The 19,491-nt window shown below is 42.9% G+C and overlaps 2 protein-coding genes and 1 non-coding gene across 6 annotated transcripts; 2 read left to right on the forward strand and 1 right to left on the reverse strand.

Moving 5' to 3' along the window:
* Positions 1–101: 101 nt before the first annotated feature.
* Positions 102–9,009, forward strand: TIPIN (TIMELESS interacting protein). 2 transcript variants are annotated; one of them, XM_039362093.1, is made up of 9 exons: positions 102–202; positions 451–592; positions 1,346–1,439; positions 2,602–2,677; positions 3,418–3,540; positions 3,636–3,699; positions 4,947–5,150; positions 5,834–5,933; positions 8,838–9,009. In XM_039362093.1, exons 2-9 carry the CDS (start codon positions 466–468, stop codon positions 8,971–8,973), a joined length of 924 nt encoding a protein of 307 aa, XP_039218027.1. In that variant the 5' UTR covers positions 102–202; positions 451–465; the 3' UTR covers positions 8,974–9,009. The 2 variants fall into 2 exon arrangements, with proteins under 2 accessions (XP_039218027.1, XP_039218028.1); XM_039362094.1 differs by lacking the exon at positions 8,838–9,009 and adding an exon at positions 7,064–7,192 and having other exon boundaries at positions 104–202.
* On the forward strand, positions 4,138–4,272 carry LOC120316504. Its single transcript, XR_005558976.1, has one exon.
* DIS3L (DIS3 like exosome 3'-5' exoribonuclease) lies at positions 5,963–19,476 on the reverse strand. Of its 3 annotated transcripts, XM_039361998.1 has the most exons (17): positions 19,319–19,474; positions 18,283–18,436; positions 16,829–16,957; positions 16,145–16,280; positions 15,769–15,945; positions 14,741–14,819; positions 13,894–14,073; positions 13,304–13,473; positions 13,042–13,203; positions 12,498–12,745; positions 11,878–11,970; positions 10,363–10,896; positions 9,866–10,020; positions 9,597–9,775; positions 8,936–9,081; positions 7,859–8,033; positions 5,963–7,178 (listed from the first exon to the last, which is right to left on the reverse strand). In XM_039361998.1, exons 1-17 carry the CDS (start codon positions 19,446–19,448, stop codon positions 6,867–6,869), a joined length of 3,159 nt encoding a protein of 1,052 aa, XP_039217932.1. In that variant the 5' UTR covers positions 19,449–19,474; the 3' UTR covers positions 5,963–6,866. The 3 variants fall into 3 exon arrangements, with proteins under 3 accessions (XP_039217932.1, XP_039217933.1, XP_039217931.1); XM_039361999.1 differs by lacking the exon at positions 7,859–8,033 and having other exon boundaries at positions 7,050–7,178; XM_039361997.1 differs by lacking the exon at positions 5,963–7,178 and having other exon boundaries at positions 7,261–8,033; positions 19,319–19,476.
* Between the last annotated feature and the right edge of the window lie 15 nt (positions 19,477–19,491).

Genomic DNA, 19,491 nt, shown 5'->3' on the forward strand with positions numbered 1-19,491 from the left:
AAGTCCACAGAGTCATAAAAGCCAAGGTTGGCTGCCCTTGGCTGTTAGCCGGGGGGCCGCGCGCCCGCCTTTTGCTTAGCGCCGGAAGCGGAAGCCCAGCTCGGAAGGCGGGCCCAACTGCGTCCGGTGCAGCCGGCGGCGGCGGCGACTCGCTTGGTAGGAAGAATGGAGTTATTTCATAATGTTATAAATTTATTAACCAGTAAGTTGGGTTAAATAAACTCCGCTTTAGTGCAATTTGCGAAGGCAGCCTCAGCTTCTTTTGTAACACTTCCAAATAAAAGTGTTATTAATCTGTGCAGAATTTGATTTGCAGGCAGGATTACTGTGTAATGGTCTATATATCGCTGAATATTGAGATGTCCTGTAGCTCTGCAAACGCTTCAGAATTTATTCTCTTTATCTTTGTATTTCCTCTTCCTCCTTTTGTTGATATCTTCCTGTTTTAAGCATCCTTGAGGCAACATGATAGATCCTGTTGAAAACAATTTCTTTGGTCTTCCTGAATATGAACACAGCCGGGACGAGACCTTTCAGCCTCTCCCACCTCCAGGCTCTCCAGGGTCAGCTGAAGATGCCTTACTCAGTGGAGGTAATTATTCTCTTGACAATTGAAATGTTATGCATTTATTTGTGAATAAGCCTTACAATATTCCTTGGGAGTGGATTGGCTACGCACAGACGGTGGGGAGGGCTCAGGGCAACCGGGGTTTTAGCTCTATTGGCGCGCAGGAATTTTAGCTTCTGCTTCAGCAATCAGCGTTTCTTAGTAAAATTGCCTTTTTGCTTAAAATGGAATCGAGGTTTACTTCTCTAAGGGGTCAGACTGGGACAGGTCTGACATAAACTGTGCCTTTATTTTGCTTTCATTTAGCAGTCTGATTGTTTTTGAGGGGTCCAAGGTCTTATGATTTTTTTCCACCATATTGCAAAGGCATTTTTCTTCATTTAACTTCTTTTAAGGTCCAGCTTTCACAGCCTTTTCTTATATGGACTTGATAGGACATATTCTTGTTGGCAAGAATGATCTCTCTTCTCTTTAATATTTACTCAGGCAGTAGATGCCTCTGTCTGTTGTGGCTATAGGAACCAACCTTGCCCGTTTTGAGCCGAGGGAGCTAAAGCCAAGCCGTAACTTCAACACCATCTCTGCCCACCTGCCCTAGGTTGACCCTGTTAACGCTGTCTCATTATTTTTAATATTGACTAGCGTGTTAGCTTTGGCCTTCTCTTCTTGCTTGCACATACGTTTTAGCTAGATGCATTTCCTAATATTCATGACAAAAATCCAGTAGGTACAATTTGTATTCCTAGTTTTAGAATTAAATTCTATTTTATTCACCAGATCCAGAGGGAGATCAATTGCCACAAAGCAAGAATTCTTCTGTGACTGCAAGAAGAGCTGTTAAAAGAACAATACCTAAATTAGATGCTCAAAGGTATGTAGTCATGTTTTACTCCCTGTATGTGTGCGTTCGAGCTGCTGGTGTGTCGCGTGGCCCAGTTTGCTATGCCGGTCTCCGCTTCGTTGTGCCGGGTTGGGTTGCTGGGTCACCATGCCTTTCAGGTAGGCCTCCTTTGGCCTAGAAGCCCTCCAGTGTCCACTTTATGATCCTGCATGGTCACTCTGTCAGATGGGGGGGCTCCGCTTCCCGTTCGCTGTCTTGGTTTCCTTTTTTGTGTTTTTTTTCCCAGCGTTGAGCTGCTTAGCTGTGCTCTTGAGCTGGCTCCCTTGTTCTCTGCTACCGGCTGCCTCTGACTCCACATGCAGCCGTTCGTTTGCTGCGTTCTTGTTTGCTGGCGTTTTCCTCCTTGCCCCAGTTTCTTCTTTTCCTTTATTGTTTCTGTCTTCTTTATCTAACTTTCTGTTTCAGTTTCCTCCCTTTTTTCCCCCTTTCCTAGTATCTTCCTACTTAGTTTGGTTACTTCTCTCCCTGTGATCCGATGCTGCTTCCTATTCTACCGCCATCAGCTGCAGTGATTCATTTAACAACTGTGGCAAGAAAGGTCATAAAATGGGGCAAAACTCACAAAAAATTATCTCACTTAGCAACAGAAACGTTGGGCTCCATTGTGGTCATAAGTAGAGGATTACCTTTAATTTGTAAAAAAAAAAAGTCAAGGCTGCTTTCCCTTCTTATATAAAATGAGTTGATTTGGGAATGCTGTGTTCCAAAATGGACGGTTTCTTTATGAACCCTGCTGGACCTCCAGAGTGGTCATGTGGGGAGATGGTTAAATGGCTGGAAAAGTAAACTCTCCAAAATGAAAACAGTTCAAAGCATTCCGGACAGAATTCCCCAGCTGAATTTACTCAAAATTCCTTCCGGCTGAGAGGATTTATTTTCAGATACCACTGACTAATCTATTTCTCAGAACAGCAAGGATTAGTAGTCTTTATAGATAAGTCCAAAGAGCTGTGACATTTGTCACTCTCATTCAGTTGTACCATGTCAATTGATCTAAGCAGAGCAACAAAGCCTGTCGGCTGGACAAGGACTCAGACTCATAAAGGGCTGGCTTTCTCTTTCAAGATCTTGGATGATGGAGTATCTATTTAAGATTTTTCCAAGTAACTGGAGACACTTCTAATGTTTGCAGATTAATTTCAGAGCGAGGACTTCCAGCTTTGTGCAATTTGTTCGACAACGTAAAATTCAAAGGTAAAGGTCACGAGGTAAGAAACGGCTGAGAATGGGATCAGAATCAAGAGCCTAAAGTCCCAGACTGTTTATATGTGAGGGCACGATGGAAAGTATTTATTTATTTTATATATTTATATATACAATTTAGAGACTGCCCGTCTTGCTCCCAGAATGACTGTGGGTGGCGAACAATTTTATGCTGCAATTATGCAGCTATGTTGGAATATAAACCCCAAAGACTGCTCATGAAGGGCTTCTATAACAGATGAAATTCTGAAGTGATCCATGGGAATGTGACTCTATGCCGGAGTTCCCCAAACTTTCTAGCTTTACGGACCGGTGGGGGTGGGAGGAGGGGGTGGTTCTATGTGAGCAGCTCGCACATTTGGGCATGCACACACATGCTTGCCTGCTGTTCATGCAAGTGGGGATGCGTGTGAGCTCCCCCCCTTTCCATGGCCCAGTAGAGGGCTGTTTAAATCCTTTGATTTAAACAACAAAATAAACCCTAATGATGGACAGGTCTCATTATTTATTTAAAGAACTTATATGAGTTTCATGTAGCTCATCTAATGATTTCAGGGCCCTCAAATAGCCAGTAAGCACAAGAATAAAAACCAATAATCCTTCCCACCAGATGCCAGATCAGCCTCCCGACCATCCGAGCTTGGGGGAAGAGGCTGGACTTCATGGCCTTTGGGGACATTAAAAGGGGAGGGGCCCCTCCAGTCTCCTCTGGCTGTGTTGGTCAAATGTATTGTCCTTTATTTAGGAAGCTGACCTGAAGACGCTGATGAGGCACATGGAACATTGGGCTCACCGTCTCTTCCCTCAACTTCAGTTTGAAAAGGTGGTGGACAAAATAGAGAGCTTAGGGAATAAAAAACCTGTTCAGGTGAGAGTGAACTGGATTAGTTTGGGGTGATCAAATTTAAGGGAAAGCTGACGCTTCTTCACCTGTGATAAACAGTTTTACCTTTGCATCTCTAGGTCTGCTTAAAGAAAATTCGACTGGATCTGCCTCTTTTGAATGAAGACTTCAGAAGTAATGAAGGCACGTGTGGCTTTAAAATATTTGCACTGGATTTCTTTTTGTTTTAATGGATCAAATGTAAACACAACTGAGAATAATATCCTAATGGTCTAGGATTTTTAGTTTTTAGTTATTAGAAGTTAATAGACCAGTTAAAATTAAGGTGAAGTTATACTGAGTAACTCATAACTGTTAAGCACTTAGCATAGGTACTCCTCGACGTATGATCACAGATTTCTGTTGCCAAGCAACTTCTTTGAAATTTGGTTAAGAAGCTCAGAACTATCTTCATCTTTGAGGCTGTGGAATTGGGAAGAAATTCGATTTCTAATTTCCAAACAATTGAATGCCCCGGAAAACTGTCTTTCAGACTTAAAAGGAGTTATTTTATTCTCCTCATTCAGTACCATTCAACTTGGGAAGTTGGCCTAAAAAGAGAATACATTTCAGACCAAACGTGTGGCTGCAATAAGTATTGGTTGTATTTGTAAGCAATGCAATACATCCTCCAGGTAGCCACCGACATGAATGAAATGGTTCCTGCCGACAGTGTCTGTCTAGTTGTCAGATTTCTGTGCGATGGCTCCACACATTCATTTTTGAAAGGACTGGATTGCAAGGAAAGAAGAACGATAGGTCGGTTGCTTCTGTATGAATTCCAAAAATTATATAAATATCACTGGCCACAAAAGTAGGTTTTACAACTAGGTTCCTTTATTGTGCAGCCATCCAAAGTTGCTTAGATGAGATGCAGCCATGAAGATCAAATAATAATAAAAATAAACATTTCCTGAAAAGAAGGCATATTGATTTGGGTATTTCTAGCGATAAGGTGTGACAAGAAGGGTGAAGTAATCCCTGGAGTGCTTTTTTTTTTTTGAAGCAATCCAGTTTAGAGACCGGACAATCACCTGAGATGGTATAGGTTCTCCTGCTTGAGCAGGGGGCTGGACTAGAAGACCTCCAAGGTCCCTTCCTATTCTATTCTATTCTATTCTATTCTATTCTATTCTATTCTATTCTATTCTATTCTATTCTATTCTATTCTATTCTATTCTACTCTACTCTACTCTACTCTACTCTACTCTACTCTACTCTACTCTACTCTATTCACTGTAGAGGTTGCCTACCTCAGTGATTCTCAACCTCAGCAGCTTTAAACTGTGTGGACTTCAACTCCCAGAATTCCACACAGCTTAACGCTGAGGTTGAGAAACACTGACCTTGCTGATAACTGATTAATAGTGATACTCTTCCATCTAAAACAGGTGAAGATGAGAACCACAGACTAAGCCCAGCCGCTGAGGAATCCGTTTTCCTTCCCGAAACGCAGAATACACAAAATAAGTCTGGTTCTCCATCTTTAAGTCCTGCCCTGACTGAGGAGCAACAGCAGAGAATCGAATGGAACAGACAAAGAGCCCTGGAAAGAAGACAAGCAAAAAACCAGCTCAGTCAATCTCAGAACGACGGTGAGGTCTATGTATAAATTGTGAAACACCAAGGCATTTGAGGATACTACAATTCTCAGATGCCTGCTCAAAGTCACAATTTTAAATCTTTTAAACCTAGAGAGGTTCCTCTTTCCATCCCTCAAAAGCTGCTTTTCCAAAGGCCGAAGAGTCTCGTTTTAAATAATGCTGGAAGTAGAACTTTGATGAAGCGATGGCTGGAGGGAATGTTCCTATTTGTGTTGCTAGAACTCACGATTCAAGCTGCGGTTGGAAGTTGATGCTTCTTGATTTGATTTTTGAAAAAGGGAACCTGATCTCTGTTTACATTTGAGAGCAACGACGGTAGTGAAAAATTACAGGCTGCTTAATCCACATTGTTGGCAGACTTAAGATTCATGTCACTATAGGTCATTATTGGACTTGGTTATAGTCTTCCACGGAAATCTGTAATAATCAGTATGTGCTTATCAGTATGTACATTTGGATTTTTTTTTTAAAAAAAAGTCAAGTATTTTCTGTAAGTATTTGATCCCTTAGTGATAATTATTTCCCATTTTCAACTAAAGAGATTTTTTCTCACTTCATAAAACTCATGAAGCAATTGACTAGCTGGAAAACTGTGCCATGGTAATTATGTTAGAGGAAAAGAGTTAATGCATAAATAGTGATTATTTTTAAAGCCAACTTTTTGTTTCCTTTAGAGTTGCCTACAAATGAAGAATATGGCACCATTACAGCTCAGGAAAAGGATGATATCTGCATAGACAAAGCTGGTGTCCCTTTTCAAGCCACCGAGAACATGCAAGTAGTATAGATCAATGCCTTTTTAGTTGTGTGGAATAGGTATGGCACAGTTTAGTTTTTATTGCAACTTTAGAAGTTGAGGCTGGTTAATTTGGCAGCTGTTACAATTTTCAGTGTGTTCTATTATGCCAATGTTTTAAAGAACTGTTTCTATTTCAGTGGAAGAACATTTTAAGCTTTAAAGCAACATTTCTACAGCAAATGTTAATGAAAATGACACATAAAAGTCAAATGATGCTATATTTCTACAATTTAAATCTTTTATAACTTTCCCATTGTGAAACATTTGTAATTGCCTCTATTTTATACCAGTAATGAAAATAATAAATCTTGGAAACTAGAACTAATATATAGGCTTCAACCTGGGAAAAAAAATCCACTAATGCTGCAGTTGCTGGTTAAATGCTATGATTGCCTTCTGCATGAAGAAAATGGCTATCCAGACCTCTGGATCTAAAGGCATGGAGTGAAAGGTATGCAGAAATAGTGAACTAAAATTTTTGTTTACTAAAAGAAGCAAGAGATGATTTGGAAAATCTCGAGATCCCATTTCATCAAGGTCACAACTAATACTTAGGCCTTTTCCCCCCCCTCCTCTTCAATCATGTCCAATTTTCAGCAGCTAACTTACTGTAATTTTTTACACAGTCAAAATTACCAAGCAGGACTATTTTAAAGAACTAAGCTGCCACATCATCATTTACTCCCTGAGATGCTTAAGAGCTATTTACACTTCTCTGTATTTAATTTATAAAAAACAAAAGTATATCTTCCATTACCAATAGTTGCTATACGTGGATTTAAGAATGCAATCTTAAAATAGAATTTCCATTTTTTAAAGACAAGCAACATTGTAATAATAAATTTACAACTTTTTAAAAAAGGAAGCTAACAAAAGAGGTTGGGATGGAAGCCGTGTGAAATGAGATCTCACGCTCCACGGTTCACAGATACATCCAAGAGAGACAAATCCTTGATTTCTTCTAGCAAATGATACAAGCTCCTACACTGGGTCTGCCGATACTCTTCATCAAATTCTTCTTTTGCCTGGTTTTCTTTGGCCAAATTCTGTGCAAGTTGAGTTTCCTCCGCAGTCTTTGTGACTTCCCTTATTAAATCTGTTTTAGACATCTGGGACCTCTGAGACAGTTCCATTTCTGAGATCTTGTATGGTTTGCAGCTTGTGATCTGAAGTTGGATCCTATCTGCATGGCAGCGAAATGTCTGTATGGAGATTTTCACCTGGGCAAAACCAACTTGGAATAAATCTCTTTGTTGGACCTGGCATAGCATAAACTCCTAAACAGAAAACATCCTTGGCCCATTTTGCTGAGAAAGGTATAGTTTATTGAGAAGTCAAGCATATTGCAATAATGCAAAGCCAGAACTGAGAATTGTGTGCCAAAATCTCTAAGTTCAACTCTCCCCCCCTTAGCTACCTCCCATCACCCACCCCTGGGCTACCAATGAGGTTCAGGCAAGATGTTTTCACAATGGACAGTCCAGGCACACTTTGGTATGCAGCTGGTATACCAGGTGACCTTGAAGCAGCATCTCAAGGAGATACAGAACTTACTTCCAATTTCCCCCAAGCTTTCCCCATTACATTTCCCTCCTCCCCAGAGTTCATGGCAGTCAGTTCCTGAATAGTAGCGAAGCACAAGCAGGCATAAGATGGCAGCTGATATTCTTGCTCCTCTAAATAAACTGACGGGGCATGTCGTAAAGCAGCGGCCCCAAACCTTTTGGGACCCCAGGGATCGGTTCTGTGGAGGGAGGTTTTTCCACAGACTGGCGAGGGGTGTGGTTTCACATGCTGCCTGGATCCCGTGTATGCGCGAATGGCGCTTTGGTTGCTTGTGTGGCATGGTTCCTGGTGGGCTGCAGACTGGGGACCCCCGTTGTAAAGGTTTATTACTTACAGTCACATGATCAAAGAGGTTCAGAGTCACAGGCTCTCCAGCTGTGGGACTGGCAATAATTTTGGTGGGGAAGCGCTGCAGAGAACCAGGTTGCCATTTACAATCCCCACCTGTTGGGTAGGAGATGACCAACCCTTCCTTGTTCCTCAGATAGGCAGCCCCTTTAATACCGTACCTGGAAGAGAAAGGGCCTGGTTGACACTTAAGCAAGATCCTTTATACCTTTATTTTTAATAGCTAGGATGCTGATGCATCATATAGAAGTCATGGGCCATAAGTTAAAGGAACAGAAGCCTAGATTGGCTGCTGAAGAAAAGAACACTCTGTATTGGCATCCTGAAGATCATATCCCAGATACCTTATTTGGGGGAGGAAAACACACCCCATATCAGAGACTCCTCAGAGCATGCACAAAGGAGCAGCTGTGGAGAACCTGTTCTAGAGATACATGTCAGCCCTTTGAGAAGGTCCAGACAAGAAGTATAAACCATGAGTATTAAAGGTGCTTTTTCCAAAAGGCAACTGGACTGGGTTTTTTCCTGGAAAACGTTTTGCTTCTCATCCAAGAAGCTTCTTCAGTTTTCAGTTCTTGGATTAGAAGTAAAACATTTTCAAGGAAAAAAACAAGGAAATCCAGTTGCACCTTCTCCCTTCCCCTGCTTTGACTTTCCATAGAACTGGAGGGTCCCTTCTAAGACCCTTCCCACACCTCTGTTCCTTCTGTGGGCCGAGATGCCTTTTGCTTGATACTGTCTAGGGCTGCAGTTCTTCCAAGATCATTCTCACATGCCGTTACATGGACTGAGGTCTAAACCACGGCATCTTTTGCTGTGTTTGGCACAGACACTGTTACCAGTCGCTGTGTGCAAAGATTTGCTAGCTAATCGTGGGATCTCCATGGAGCCTTTTCCCAAGTTTCTAAGTTTAGCTGCCTCATCTTTTGACATTCCCTTAACAAAACGTTTCTTTTTCACTGTAGTGAATTCAGGACAATTTCTTTCTTGAGATTTCTGCCCTTGCTTCCCAGGGCATTGTCACATCCACGGCCTTTCCTTACCCATCTTCAAGATGTCTCACCTTGGCACAAAGACGAGCACCCCGTTGGTTCGAATTGAATAGATCACTCCATCCGCTGAGCACTGCTCTTCCCTCGCGGGACTTTTGTCGCTGAAATACATGCACTGGAAGAGCCCCGTTGACTGCTTCTGAGCATGCTGGGCGGCCTTTTCAAAGAAAGCAACTGCAATTAGCCAGAGAGTTCCTTCTCCAAACATTTTAGAATCACACTCTCAGATATTGTCAAATCTAGGACCTCTAATGTTGCCTGACATTTCTTTGGATCTTGTTCCTTTGGCATCAGTATCTAACTGCTGGTCTGCTCCATTCCAACAAGCTAATCAGTAACTTTAAATAGAAAACACACCATGGCTATTAAAAAGAAAAAAAATAGAGCCAGTTTGGTGTAGTGGTTAAAGCAGCAGGCTAGAAATTGGAGACCATGAGTTCTAGTCCCGTCTTGGACACAAAGCCAGCTGGGTGACTTTAAGCAACTCCTTAAATACTTGCCAAGAAATCTGCTGCACTTGTCCAGGCAGGAGTCAACACTGACACATGCCCGTCTGCATGTTGGAACATTTCCAGAATTGCTATAGCGAAGAAGTTTTCAAACCTCAGATATGCTTCTCTCTGTTAAAGCATGGATAAATTACTACAAAAGGACACTGGTCTGCAGTCTTACCCGGTTCCTGTTGTTGATATGTCTGCACAGCTCTTCAAGTTCTTTATTGCCAAGCAAGCAGTCTTTTATACCGAGTTCTTCTTCCATTGAGGTGGCTGCTAACAGGAGTCTATGGACAATTATATCAGCGTATCTCCTAATGGGTGACGTGAAGTGGGTGTATTTATCTAGGGCAAGACCTAAGATGGAAAGAAACTAGTAAGCCCAAAGTCCACAAGACCATGTGCAGAAGTAAGAAACAGATACGTCACCCGTATTACAGCAAATACCGTAATGAAAGAAGTCTTCTTCAGGACATGATCCAGTTGAAAAATATACCGCGTTGGACATGGCTTGAGTGACCATAGACCTCAACAGTTGGTTTACCAGGGGGTCAGAAGGGTCAACTGCTCTGTCCAGAGAGTCAGCTAATGCCTTGTTAGACCTGTCAACGTGAAAAACTATAATTACATCTCTGAATTGCCCCATGCCATATAGCAGGGATGGGTAACTAGGGCCCCTTTATGACCTGTGGACTTCAACTCCCAGAATTCCTGAGCCAGCCAGGGAGGGGTTTCCAAGCTGAGCCATGCTGGTTCAGGAATTCTGGGGAGTTGAAGTCCACGAGTCATAAAAGAGCCAAGGTTGCCTACCCCTGGCCTAGACATTAATAACTGAACCTAGCTCTTTTTGACATATATATTGTATTAAGTTCTATTAATCTAGTTGAAATGTTAATGTGTATAATATGCCATTGGCTAAATAAATAAAAAATCAATCTACATACCACGTGTCAATCGAAAAGTCTTTTGCACTGGCACATTCTCGGACCTCGGAAAAAAATTCCTGCCGGGGTGGCGGATGCTGACGAAGAAGCGCCTGGTTGGGGAACACCTGCCAAATCTTCTTGGCCACCCAGTGGTTTGCCAGGATCATGCACTCGGCTATCGTCTCATGGACTTCCAGTGGCTGGCGGGGGATAAGGTCATTGATGTTCTTCTTGTCATCCAGCTGAACCCTGATTTCAATCCCTTCCAGCTCCAGGGCTCCATAGCTGCTGCGTTTGGCTCGGAGATGACGGGCAACGTCCGTTAACTTTCCGATGGCCCATATCAGTTCCTCTAACTTCTGTTTCCGTGCATTTTCCTCCATGCTTTTAAGCTCTGGGATTTCAGCAGCAGCAGTCAGGTCTCCCTCTAGCAAAGCCTGGGCAGCCTCGTAAAAGAGTTTGTAAGAAGAGCGAATGATGGTTCTCTTGTACCGGACTCTCTTTATTTCATAAGAAGTCTTGTCCAGCTCCCAGATAACGCTCACGGCATACCTGAAAACGAATATTCAAACCATTGCTGATGAATACGCTTACAAGCAATGTTTTGTACAATAATAATAATGCAGAAAAAAGTTTACAAGTAGCCTATGCCGTTTAAAGCAACCACTCCAAGCTTCCAAGTCCTAGTTTGGTGGAAGGATGGAATTTTGAACGGGGATGAGCACAAAAAGAAAAACGATCTGACAGCTAGATATCTCTTGGGAGGCACAGTGAAGATTCTTCTACTTAGTGAAGAATCTTTGCTTAGATTTAAGGACACTGTTTTTCTATGCTTGCTATTTCGTCTTATTTATAACAAATACTCTCTAAGCAGTTTATAGAGTCAGCCTATTGCCCCCCAACAATCTGGATCTTCATTTTACCGACCTCAGAAGAAAGGAAGGCTGGGTCAACCTTGAGCGGGTCAGGATCGAACTGCCGAACTGTTGGCAGTCAGGAGAAGTAGCCTGCAGTACTGCATTCTAACCTGCTGCGCCACCACAGCTCTTAACAGAATTGAATAACAGAGTTAAAAGGAACCTTAGAGGTTGTCTAGTCCAACCACCTGCTCAGGCAGGAGACCCTGGCCTATACCATTTCAGAGAAATGGTTGTGCAATCTCTTCCTAGGAAAAATACAGTGACTTTCAGTTTGCAAAGTTCTGCTACTGTAACCCTATAATGAAGACAGAGCTCGTATTCCTGGTAATGCTTTTTTCAGTACTAGCAAGGCTAACAGGCTTGGACCTAATAATATGAAATGTGAATCCAACCAAATCGTTTTTTCAAACAGTACTGGAAAACCAACTTTTACTGCACTGGGTGGACCCAGTCATTCACTCAGCAAGAAATACCTTGTATTTTCTTAGTTAAAAGACTGCAAGTTTTTATATTTGGAGTCATAGTTCCCACAGAGTTAGAGTAATGAAAAGGCTGGGGGGGGGGGCTGGCTTAACTTCTGCAATGCAAGGTGCTAATAAGGCTTAAAACTCACCTGTCCATATTCCCAAGAAGAGAGCATAAATTGGCACTCAGGATGGCAGGCAACATGTCATAACGACGATCGGCTAAGTAGTAAGTAGTAGCCCTTAAGAAATCGGGAGAAAAAGTACTCAGTAATTTTTCTCTTACTATATATTTTGAAGCTTAAAAAAGTTAGATACACCTTCTAGCATCATGATCTTTTTAAGCCTTCCAGTCAGTCTTGACTCCTGGCAATTGCCTGACCATCTCCAGGTAACACATTCAGAGGTATTCAGATTTTGTTGTTATTGAATATAAAATGATTTATATAGATTAACAGGTGTAGGTTTTATTTAATTAGCATTTGGATGAATGATAAAACGTTAATCTTTGTTGAGTCAGTTTACTGTTGTGGTTAAGCCAGGGGTAGGCAACCTCGGCTCTTTTATGACTCAGGAATTCTGGGAGTTGAAATCCACAAGTCCACGAGTCATAAAAGAGCCGAGGTTGCCTACCCCTGGGTTAAGCCCTCAGGTCCTCTTTGTCTTCCCCACGTTACAGTATCCAGGGCTTAAGCACGATATTCTCTGTATGAATTCTTCCAATTACTCTTGGCAGATTTTCCTTGCTGCTACACAGAAACAAGCCTACCTTGCTTTGGCCTCCATATCGGTGTAAGAATTGGCTGCCACAAAATGAGTTACATCGGCAATGTGGACACCCAGTTCCAGGTTGCCATTGGGGAGGAGCCGGATGGAGAGGGCATCATCCACATCTTCACAGTCTTTGGGGTCAATGCTGAAGACCAAATGGGTCTCTCTCAGATCAAGGCGCTTTTGCTGCTCTTCTGGAGTGACTTCCCACGGCTTTTCTGGAAGGAGAGTGGGCATCTCACACATCTAGAGAAATAAACAGTGAGACAATGAGCAACCACATTCTGAAAGTCAACCTTCGTTTAGGTTTTCTCTGACAGACGCCTAATTATACTAAGTAGTCTAATGGTGAATAGAATTCAACAACCGTCTCTTTTTTTTCAGTTCTGTTTTTAACTTTGAACAGTCATTAAATGAACGGCTGTAAATTGAAGACTACCTGTGCACAGCCCCTAGTATTTGTTAATTCAATGTTCAATTTAATAAATAAATTTAAATGTAATAAAGAATGCCAAAGCAAAACAAGAACAAGAAAATCTTACCTGTGCTTCGGAGAAAGGACTAACTGAAATGGTATTCTCCACCAGAATGGTTTGTATTTCTCCTTCGAGATCTCCTATGCGGCCGACAACCCGCACAAAATGTCCATTGGGGTATAGCGAGGATGATTCCCAAGAGTCGATACGTACGACAACCCGGAAATCCTGATGCGAAACCACATTGGATGGGTCAGAACAGCAGAAAATACATTTGCACAGACACACAGGATGCTGAGGGAACTTTGAATGCCAAATAACGGCTCACCTGCAAGGCCTCGGCTTGCTGAGTGCTTATGCGGATCTTTGGAATCCTGTAATCCCAAGGGGTCACCAGAACCTTCTGCGCGTTTTTGCCGTGCGAGTGATTTTCTTCCCTGGATGGGAAAGTGACCACGTACTCACGCCAGTTCTTCTGCAGGATGCCCACCACTTTGCCTAGAAGGAAAGCCGACGCCAATTGTACATGGCTGGCAGAAAGGAGCTGCAGAAGAGTATCATTTGAAGGAGGCATCATCTACTGAATGGGAAATCTTGTGTCGGGAAGTGTTGTGATTCCTCGCCAGCCAGTGGATCCGGCAGCTGAGTCTGAGGAATCGGAGGAGGAGGAGGGGCCTGGAGTGAAATCAGAGTCACAGGAAGACTCTGAGGAGCTCCAAGACTTACAGTCGGACGAGTTCAGAGTGCACACCTTACATAATTAAGCACCATACCGTAGCCAACCCCAGTCTTATACACCTCAATATCGTCTCTCTGAAGACCTGGGTTACATTTGACAGCACAACAGGAGTATAACTGAGGCTTGCAGCCAATCAAATGCAAATCCAGTCTAAACAGGTCTTGCTTCCTGCCTCCTACCTGTGGGCATGGGTTCACAGTAAACCTCCCCAGAAGCTTTCTCTTCGCTCTCGTTCTCTCCGAGGGCCGCTGTCCGTCCTTTCCATTCCCTTTGGGGTAACAGTTCCACTGCCACCACATCCCCGTGGATTGCCCTATTCCGGGCTTTTGTGCCGTAAATGAGAACATCCGTCTTGAGATCTGGGTATCAAGGAAGAAGAAAATGGATCAAGAGATCTAATATCTCTGGCATTGCAGAGGAGGAAAAAAAAAAACAGATTTTCAATCTGCTTCAGTTTGCTAATTCATGGATAAGAGATGATCCATTAAATAAGGAATAATTTATTAAAGCTGCACATTAATAATGAAAAAAGTTAAATATGCAAAAAAGATTTCATTTTAACATGGTAACTGTTAAGATACGATACACTTGGCTTGTGGTTTCTTTTTAAAAAAAGCTGCCCAACATTGCAGGATATTATTTATAATTTTTATCCCAATCCAATCCCTTCCTGTTCAAGTATCCTCAACAGATTGGGGAACCTATTCCCAAAATGATCCTGAGATTCAACTGATCCCACCATAACATCTGCTAGAAAACAGACTGACAAAGGTCAGAAAAATGTAGAAGGAGCATCGTCAGAATCAGATTCTACCCATGAAACCAGCCTTTCATTTCAGGCAGCCTAGTTAGGCCATTGACTGAGGAATTAAATAAAAAAATAATTAAAAATAATAAAATAAAATAATGAATATAAAATAAAATAATAAATAAAATAAAATAAAATAAATAAAATTAGCCTGCATAAGGAATGAAAAATAAGACTTGGCATAAGAGCCAAACTGAATATACTTAATTTGTCCTCACCTTTGTCTTTGTTGCTAGCGCCTTGAAATCTCATGAATGCCTCTACTTGGGCTCTGTGCTTATTCACATTCAAGATCCCCTACAAAAATGAATAAAGTAACGGAATAACAGAGTTAGAAGGGACCTTGGAGGTTTTCTAGTTGAACCTGTGCCTCTGATTTTCCCTGCAACTACAACCCTGTGTGTAGGCTGGACGACACAGACCGACACTGAAAGTCACTGAGTTTTCATAGCGAGAAAAGATCTGGACATGAACTTCTGCTGCTCTTAATTCAACCTTAAGCAGTGCACCACGCTGGCTCTTGCTGCTGATATCCGCGTTGTGGCTGAATAAATCTAATTGGTCTCCTTCCTACTAGCTTTTCCCCATTTTTGAAGACTCACTGGTGGCAAACAAATACTATCAGTTAATCCATAGATTATTCATTTTATCTGGCCAGCTGTGCTCCTTTTATTACAGTTGCTTCGCTGTGTCATTTTAAGAGTCATAAACGGTTATTTTTTATTACTAGTTGTCAGGCCACTTTCAAGTTATCTAAAATAAATCGCTGCTAAACACTCCAGATCTTTGTTTTGTGGATTTTGGTTTTTCGTCCAATTCTGTTATTCTATTAGACACAGCAGCAAGAATCTGGGCCTTTTTTGCCCACAATCACCATGTTATATTATCGAGAGAAAAGAGCAAGAGATTAAACATATATCAAGTGCTCCTGTTTTTAGGGCTTTCCCATACCCATTTTGACATCTTCAACCTTCTTCATTTCCACCATTATTTCCAGAAAAAAAAACAACCTGGATGGCTTATTATTCTGTATAGGTCTCTGGGTATTTGTAGCTGACTCTAGGAAAATCAACCTACCTGGCCAGATTGCCAGATCTGGTCTACAAATTTTAAAGAAAGATGCTGGGAAGTTTAAAGTAAGCTCCCGCTAAAAGGCTCTGTGTCAAGCCTCTTCTGGCCGTGAGTCAGAAATAGGTAATTTCCTCTCTGTTATTTCAGTTTTCTGTGCATGCATTGTAAATGTTACCTGGATGTAGAGTCCTGATTTGATTCCAGCTTCCAGGGCTTCTGTCGGGAGATGCTCGGGGTATTCCTTCCCACTGTTTTCGTGGCTTTCGTTCTCCCGTTCACGCCGTGACTGGAGTATGGAATCTAAAAGCTCGTGAGTGGCTTTTAAATCGGGCCAGAAGTTGTCCAAGTAATTCTGGGTGTACAGACAAAAAAAAAAAAAAAAAAAAGGTTGGTGCCAGGATGCTTTGAGCGGCATTGAATGTGTCTGTGATGCTGAGCACCTGAAGTTCAGTCGGGTTGGCGGGGGGCAGCCATCAGAACTTTGAATCCAGGTCCTAATTAGTCCCAAAGTAATTAAGTGAACTACTTAAAGAACAGCACAAAAGCATTACCTTGAATGAGATCACAAAGACGCCTTCCGTTTCACTGCCAAACAGTTGTATGGCTTCTTCGTCCTCGGTTACCATGACAATGGGCATCTGGCCCGAAAAGTGATTATAATACCACACAGCGGCGTTGTAAATACTCCTAGGAGAATCAGCGTTCACGTTTATCTATGGGTGTCATGTTACAACTTAGCATTTTGCTCTGATCCCACAATTTGTATGACTTAATGTCTGCCTTTTGAGAACGTGCCACAACCATCTAAGTCTATGCAGTCCTTGAAGGGTTCACTGAAAACTAAAGGGAGTTCCTTCCACAACACTTTACTGTAATACTTCATTGATTAGGCCTTATCAGAATCCAGAATATAAAATACTAAACAGTGGTAAGACCATATGTTAAAAATAGAATAAAACACATAAACGCGAGAAAATGCAGATCTTATTTCTGTGTCACCCCAATCAGAATCCACATAGGCAGTTCTCTGCTTTGTTCAAATGACATAAATTCCGGGCTCAATTGTGGTCGTAAGTCAAGGACTACAGGTATAAGACAATGATCTCTCTCTCACACACACACACACATACACACACACACACACAGGCCAGGTCTGGGCCAGGCTCATGACTATGAGCGTGCCATCGCTCAAGAAAAGTTGCACGGCTCAGGACTTTGTTATGTGGAGCACGTACCTCGTTTGCCATTTCTCCAGCAATTCTCCCCGCTCTCGTGGCAAATAAGAAAGCAGCTGGAATTCATTAAAAAATATAATGCAATCACGACGGGCATCCCTCACTAAATTCCGCAGTTTATTATACTGCCTGTAGAAGAAGTACAAGACAAGACACGGTTTGAGGAAGAACAACTTTATTATTTAAGACCCGAAACAGCCATTCCTCATATTTAGAACTTCCTGCTCAAATCATTTGCAGCCACCAACGGTTCTTCTGCTGCCAGGAGCTCTGGATATATACGGACCTTCAGATAATATGTTATGTTAAACTACGCTAAGAACAGCAGTGGCAAAGGTTTGTTTTTTTAGAAACAACGTAGTACCTTGGAATTATGGAACAGCTATATCAAAAGGAATTATGCAAGGTGACAATGTTGCTTGACTGTGCTTCTGTGCTCTGTTTTATATCTGCCTTTCATCTTGTGGCACTGATTTATCAGAGGGCATCAACCGCTTCAGTGAGGAACAGGTGGCTGGCCAGGTGCTGTCCTAGTGGCCATTTCACCAGCCACCCCTCCTGTCCTTGCCTGGGCATCCCTTCGCTGCCTCGCTTTGCCTGCCAATCGGAATGCCAGGGCCTTCGTCTGTCTGCCAGTCTGTGCGGTCAATGGAAGGGCTGCTCCTGCCAGCCGAGGCTGCAGCTGGGCACGTTTTAGAAGCGTTTGCTCAAGTCTGCTATTGAGCCACTCAGAGTCATGTACAGACAGTCCTCAACTTAAAACAGTTCATTCAGTGACCAATCGAAGTTATAATGGCCCTGAAAAAAGTCACTTACAACCATTTTTCACACTTATGGCCACTGCAGCATCCCTGTGGCCACGTGATCAAAATTCAGATACTTGGCAACTGGCTCATATTTATGATGGTTGCCGTGTCCCAGGGTTATGTGATCACCTTTGGTGACCTTCTGAAAGCAAAATCCACGGGGAAGCCAGATTCACTGAACAACTGTGTTACTAACTTAATTGCAGTGATTCACTTAACAATCGTGCCAAGAAAGCTTTAAATCGGGCCAAAACTCACTTCAGCCACAGAAATTTGGGGCTCAGTTATGGTTGTTAAGTCGAGGACTACCTGTAGTTGCAACGGGCAGTCATATAAATGAAATGAAATCAATTTAAATCCAAACCAAACGGTTTATGGTTTAGCCTCCAGACCCCTTGTTATCTTTGTTGGTCTTCTCTGCATCCTTTCTAGGGTCTCAACATCTTTTTTTGTATTACGGTGACCACCCTCACTGCTGTGCCAAACCTCTCCTTCGTAACGTAGATGGGCGGTTAAGAAGTTTGATAAATAAAATAAATAACATAAAGAGTGCTATCACTTCATGTGATCTTGAAGCTATGCCTCTGTTGGTGCAACCTAGGACTGCATTAGCTTGTGAACTAAACCCTCCCGGAGAAAACGGGATACCTGCGGCCTCTTTGCTGCTGCATCGCTTGACAGGCTGTCTGCATGAAAACCAGCCCCTTCAGCTCAGGGAATTCCAGAATCTCCAGGTAATCTTGAAGCACTTTCCAATCAGGCACGACATAGTGAGTGACATCATCGGAGAGCAATTTCCCATCTGAAGCAGAAAACAAAATTTAGGCAGGGAGTCCTGACAGCTTTATACGAGATAAGAGAAAACAGCCAAAGAAGGGAGAGAAGGTGAAGTAAAAGTGTACAATAGAGGGAAATTATGCAGTTTTTAACTTAAAAAAACTTGTAAACTCAGACTAGTTTGGGAACACAGCAGGAGACAGTATGACTAGCAATGACTTCTGGGTTTTTTAAAAATGACCAATGGAAGACCATAGTAGGGCAATGATTAGGGGTATTGAACACATGGAGTTACACCTAGAACACCGTAAGGCCTTTCATGCCCTCTAAATTGTGCAAAAAGCAAAGCTTTAAATCTGATCCTTCTTCCAGCTACATCTGCTTGGTATGGAGCTACTTCCTCTCGAAACTCGCAACAAAAACTTGGAATAACTTTTTCCTATTGCTTTCTTGGGCCGAATTTATTGCTTAGGAATGACCATCAGGAACCGAAGAAAAGGGCTGAAATGCAGCTCACTCTAGGAATGAAGGGGCATTAATAGCCTATTTTTTAATGCGTTTTGACTTTCCTCCCGAAGATCGCTTTCCCTTCAATGAGGAGTAATGAAACTGGGCATTAAGCGCCTTCCCTGGGTCTGAAATAAGGGCTCTCAGCACCAGCACGGATTTTCTTCCACCTTCCGCGCAAACAGCCGCGTTCACACAACTCGTTGTCCCCACGAAGCTAATATTCTGAGATCACACAGAAAACCCCATCGCTACAGCCCTCCCTGGCTCCTCCACCCCACCCTGGCGTTCAGAAGCCCCGCCCACTCCAGGGAAGGCCGCGAACGGCGTTCACACGACCACGCAGTCCCCGAGCCAAGGCCTCGCCCCCTCCCGAGGCTCCGCCCCCGCTCTCACGCACCGCGGGGGCAGCCCGCCCGGCAGAGGGCGCTGCCGCAGGGCACGTCGGGCCGCAGGTAGTGCTCGCGCACCACCCGCACGGAGCGGCCCTGCAGGCTCCGCAACAGCAGCACCTTCTCGGTCCGCAACATCTCCGCGAGAAGGCGGGGCTCCGCCCGTCCCGCCTTCCGTTGC

Source organism: Crotalus tigris, unplaced genomic scaffold, assembly GCF_016545835.1.
Source record: "Crotalus tigris isolate CLP2741 ecotype Arizona unplaced genomic scaffold, ASM1654583v1 scf7180000019364.2947544272:3078424, whole genome shotgun sequence".
Taxonomy (NCBI): Eukaryota; Metazoa; Chordata; class Lepidosauria; order Squamata; family Viperidae; genus Crotalus; species Crotalus tigris.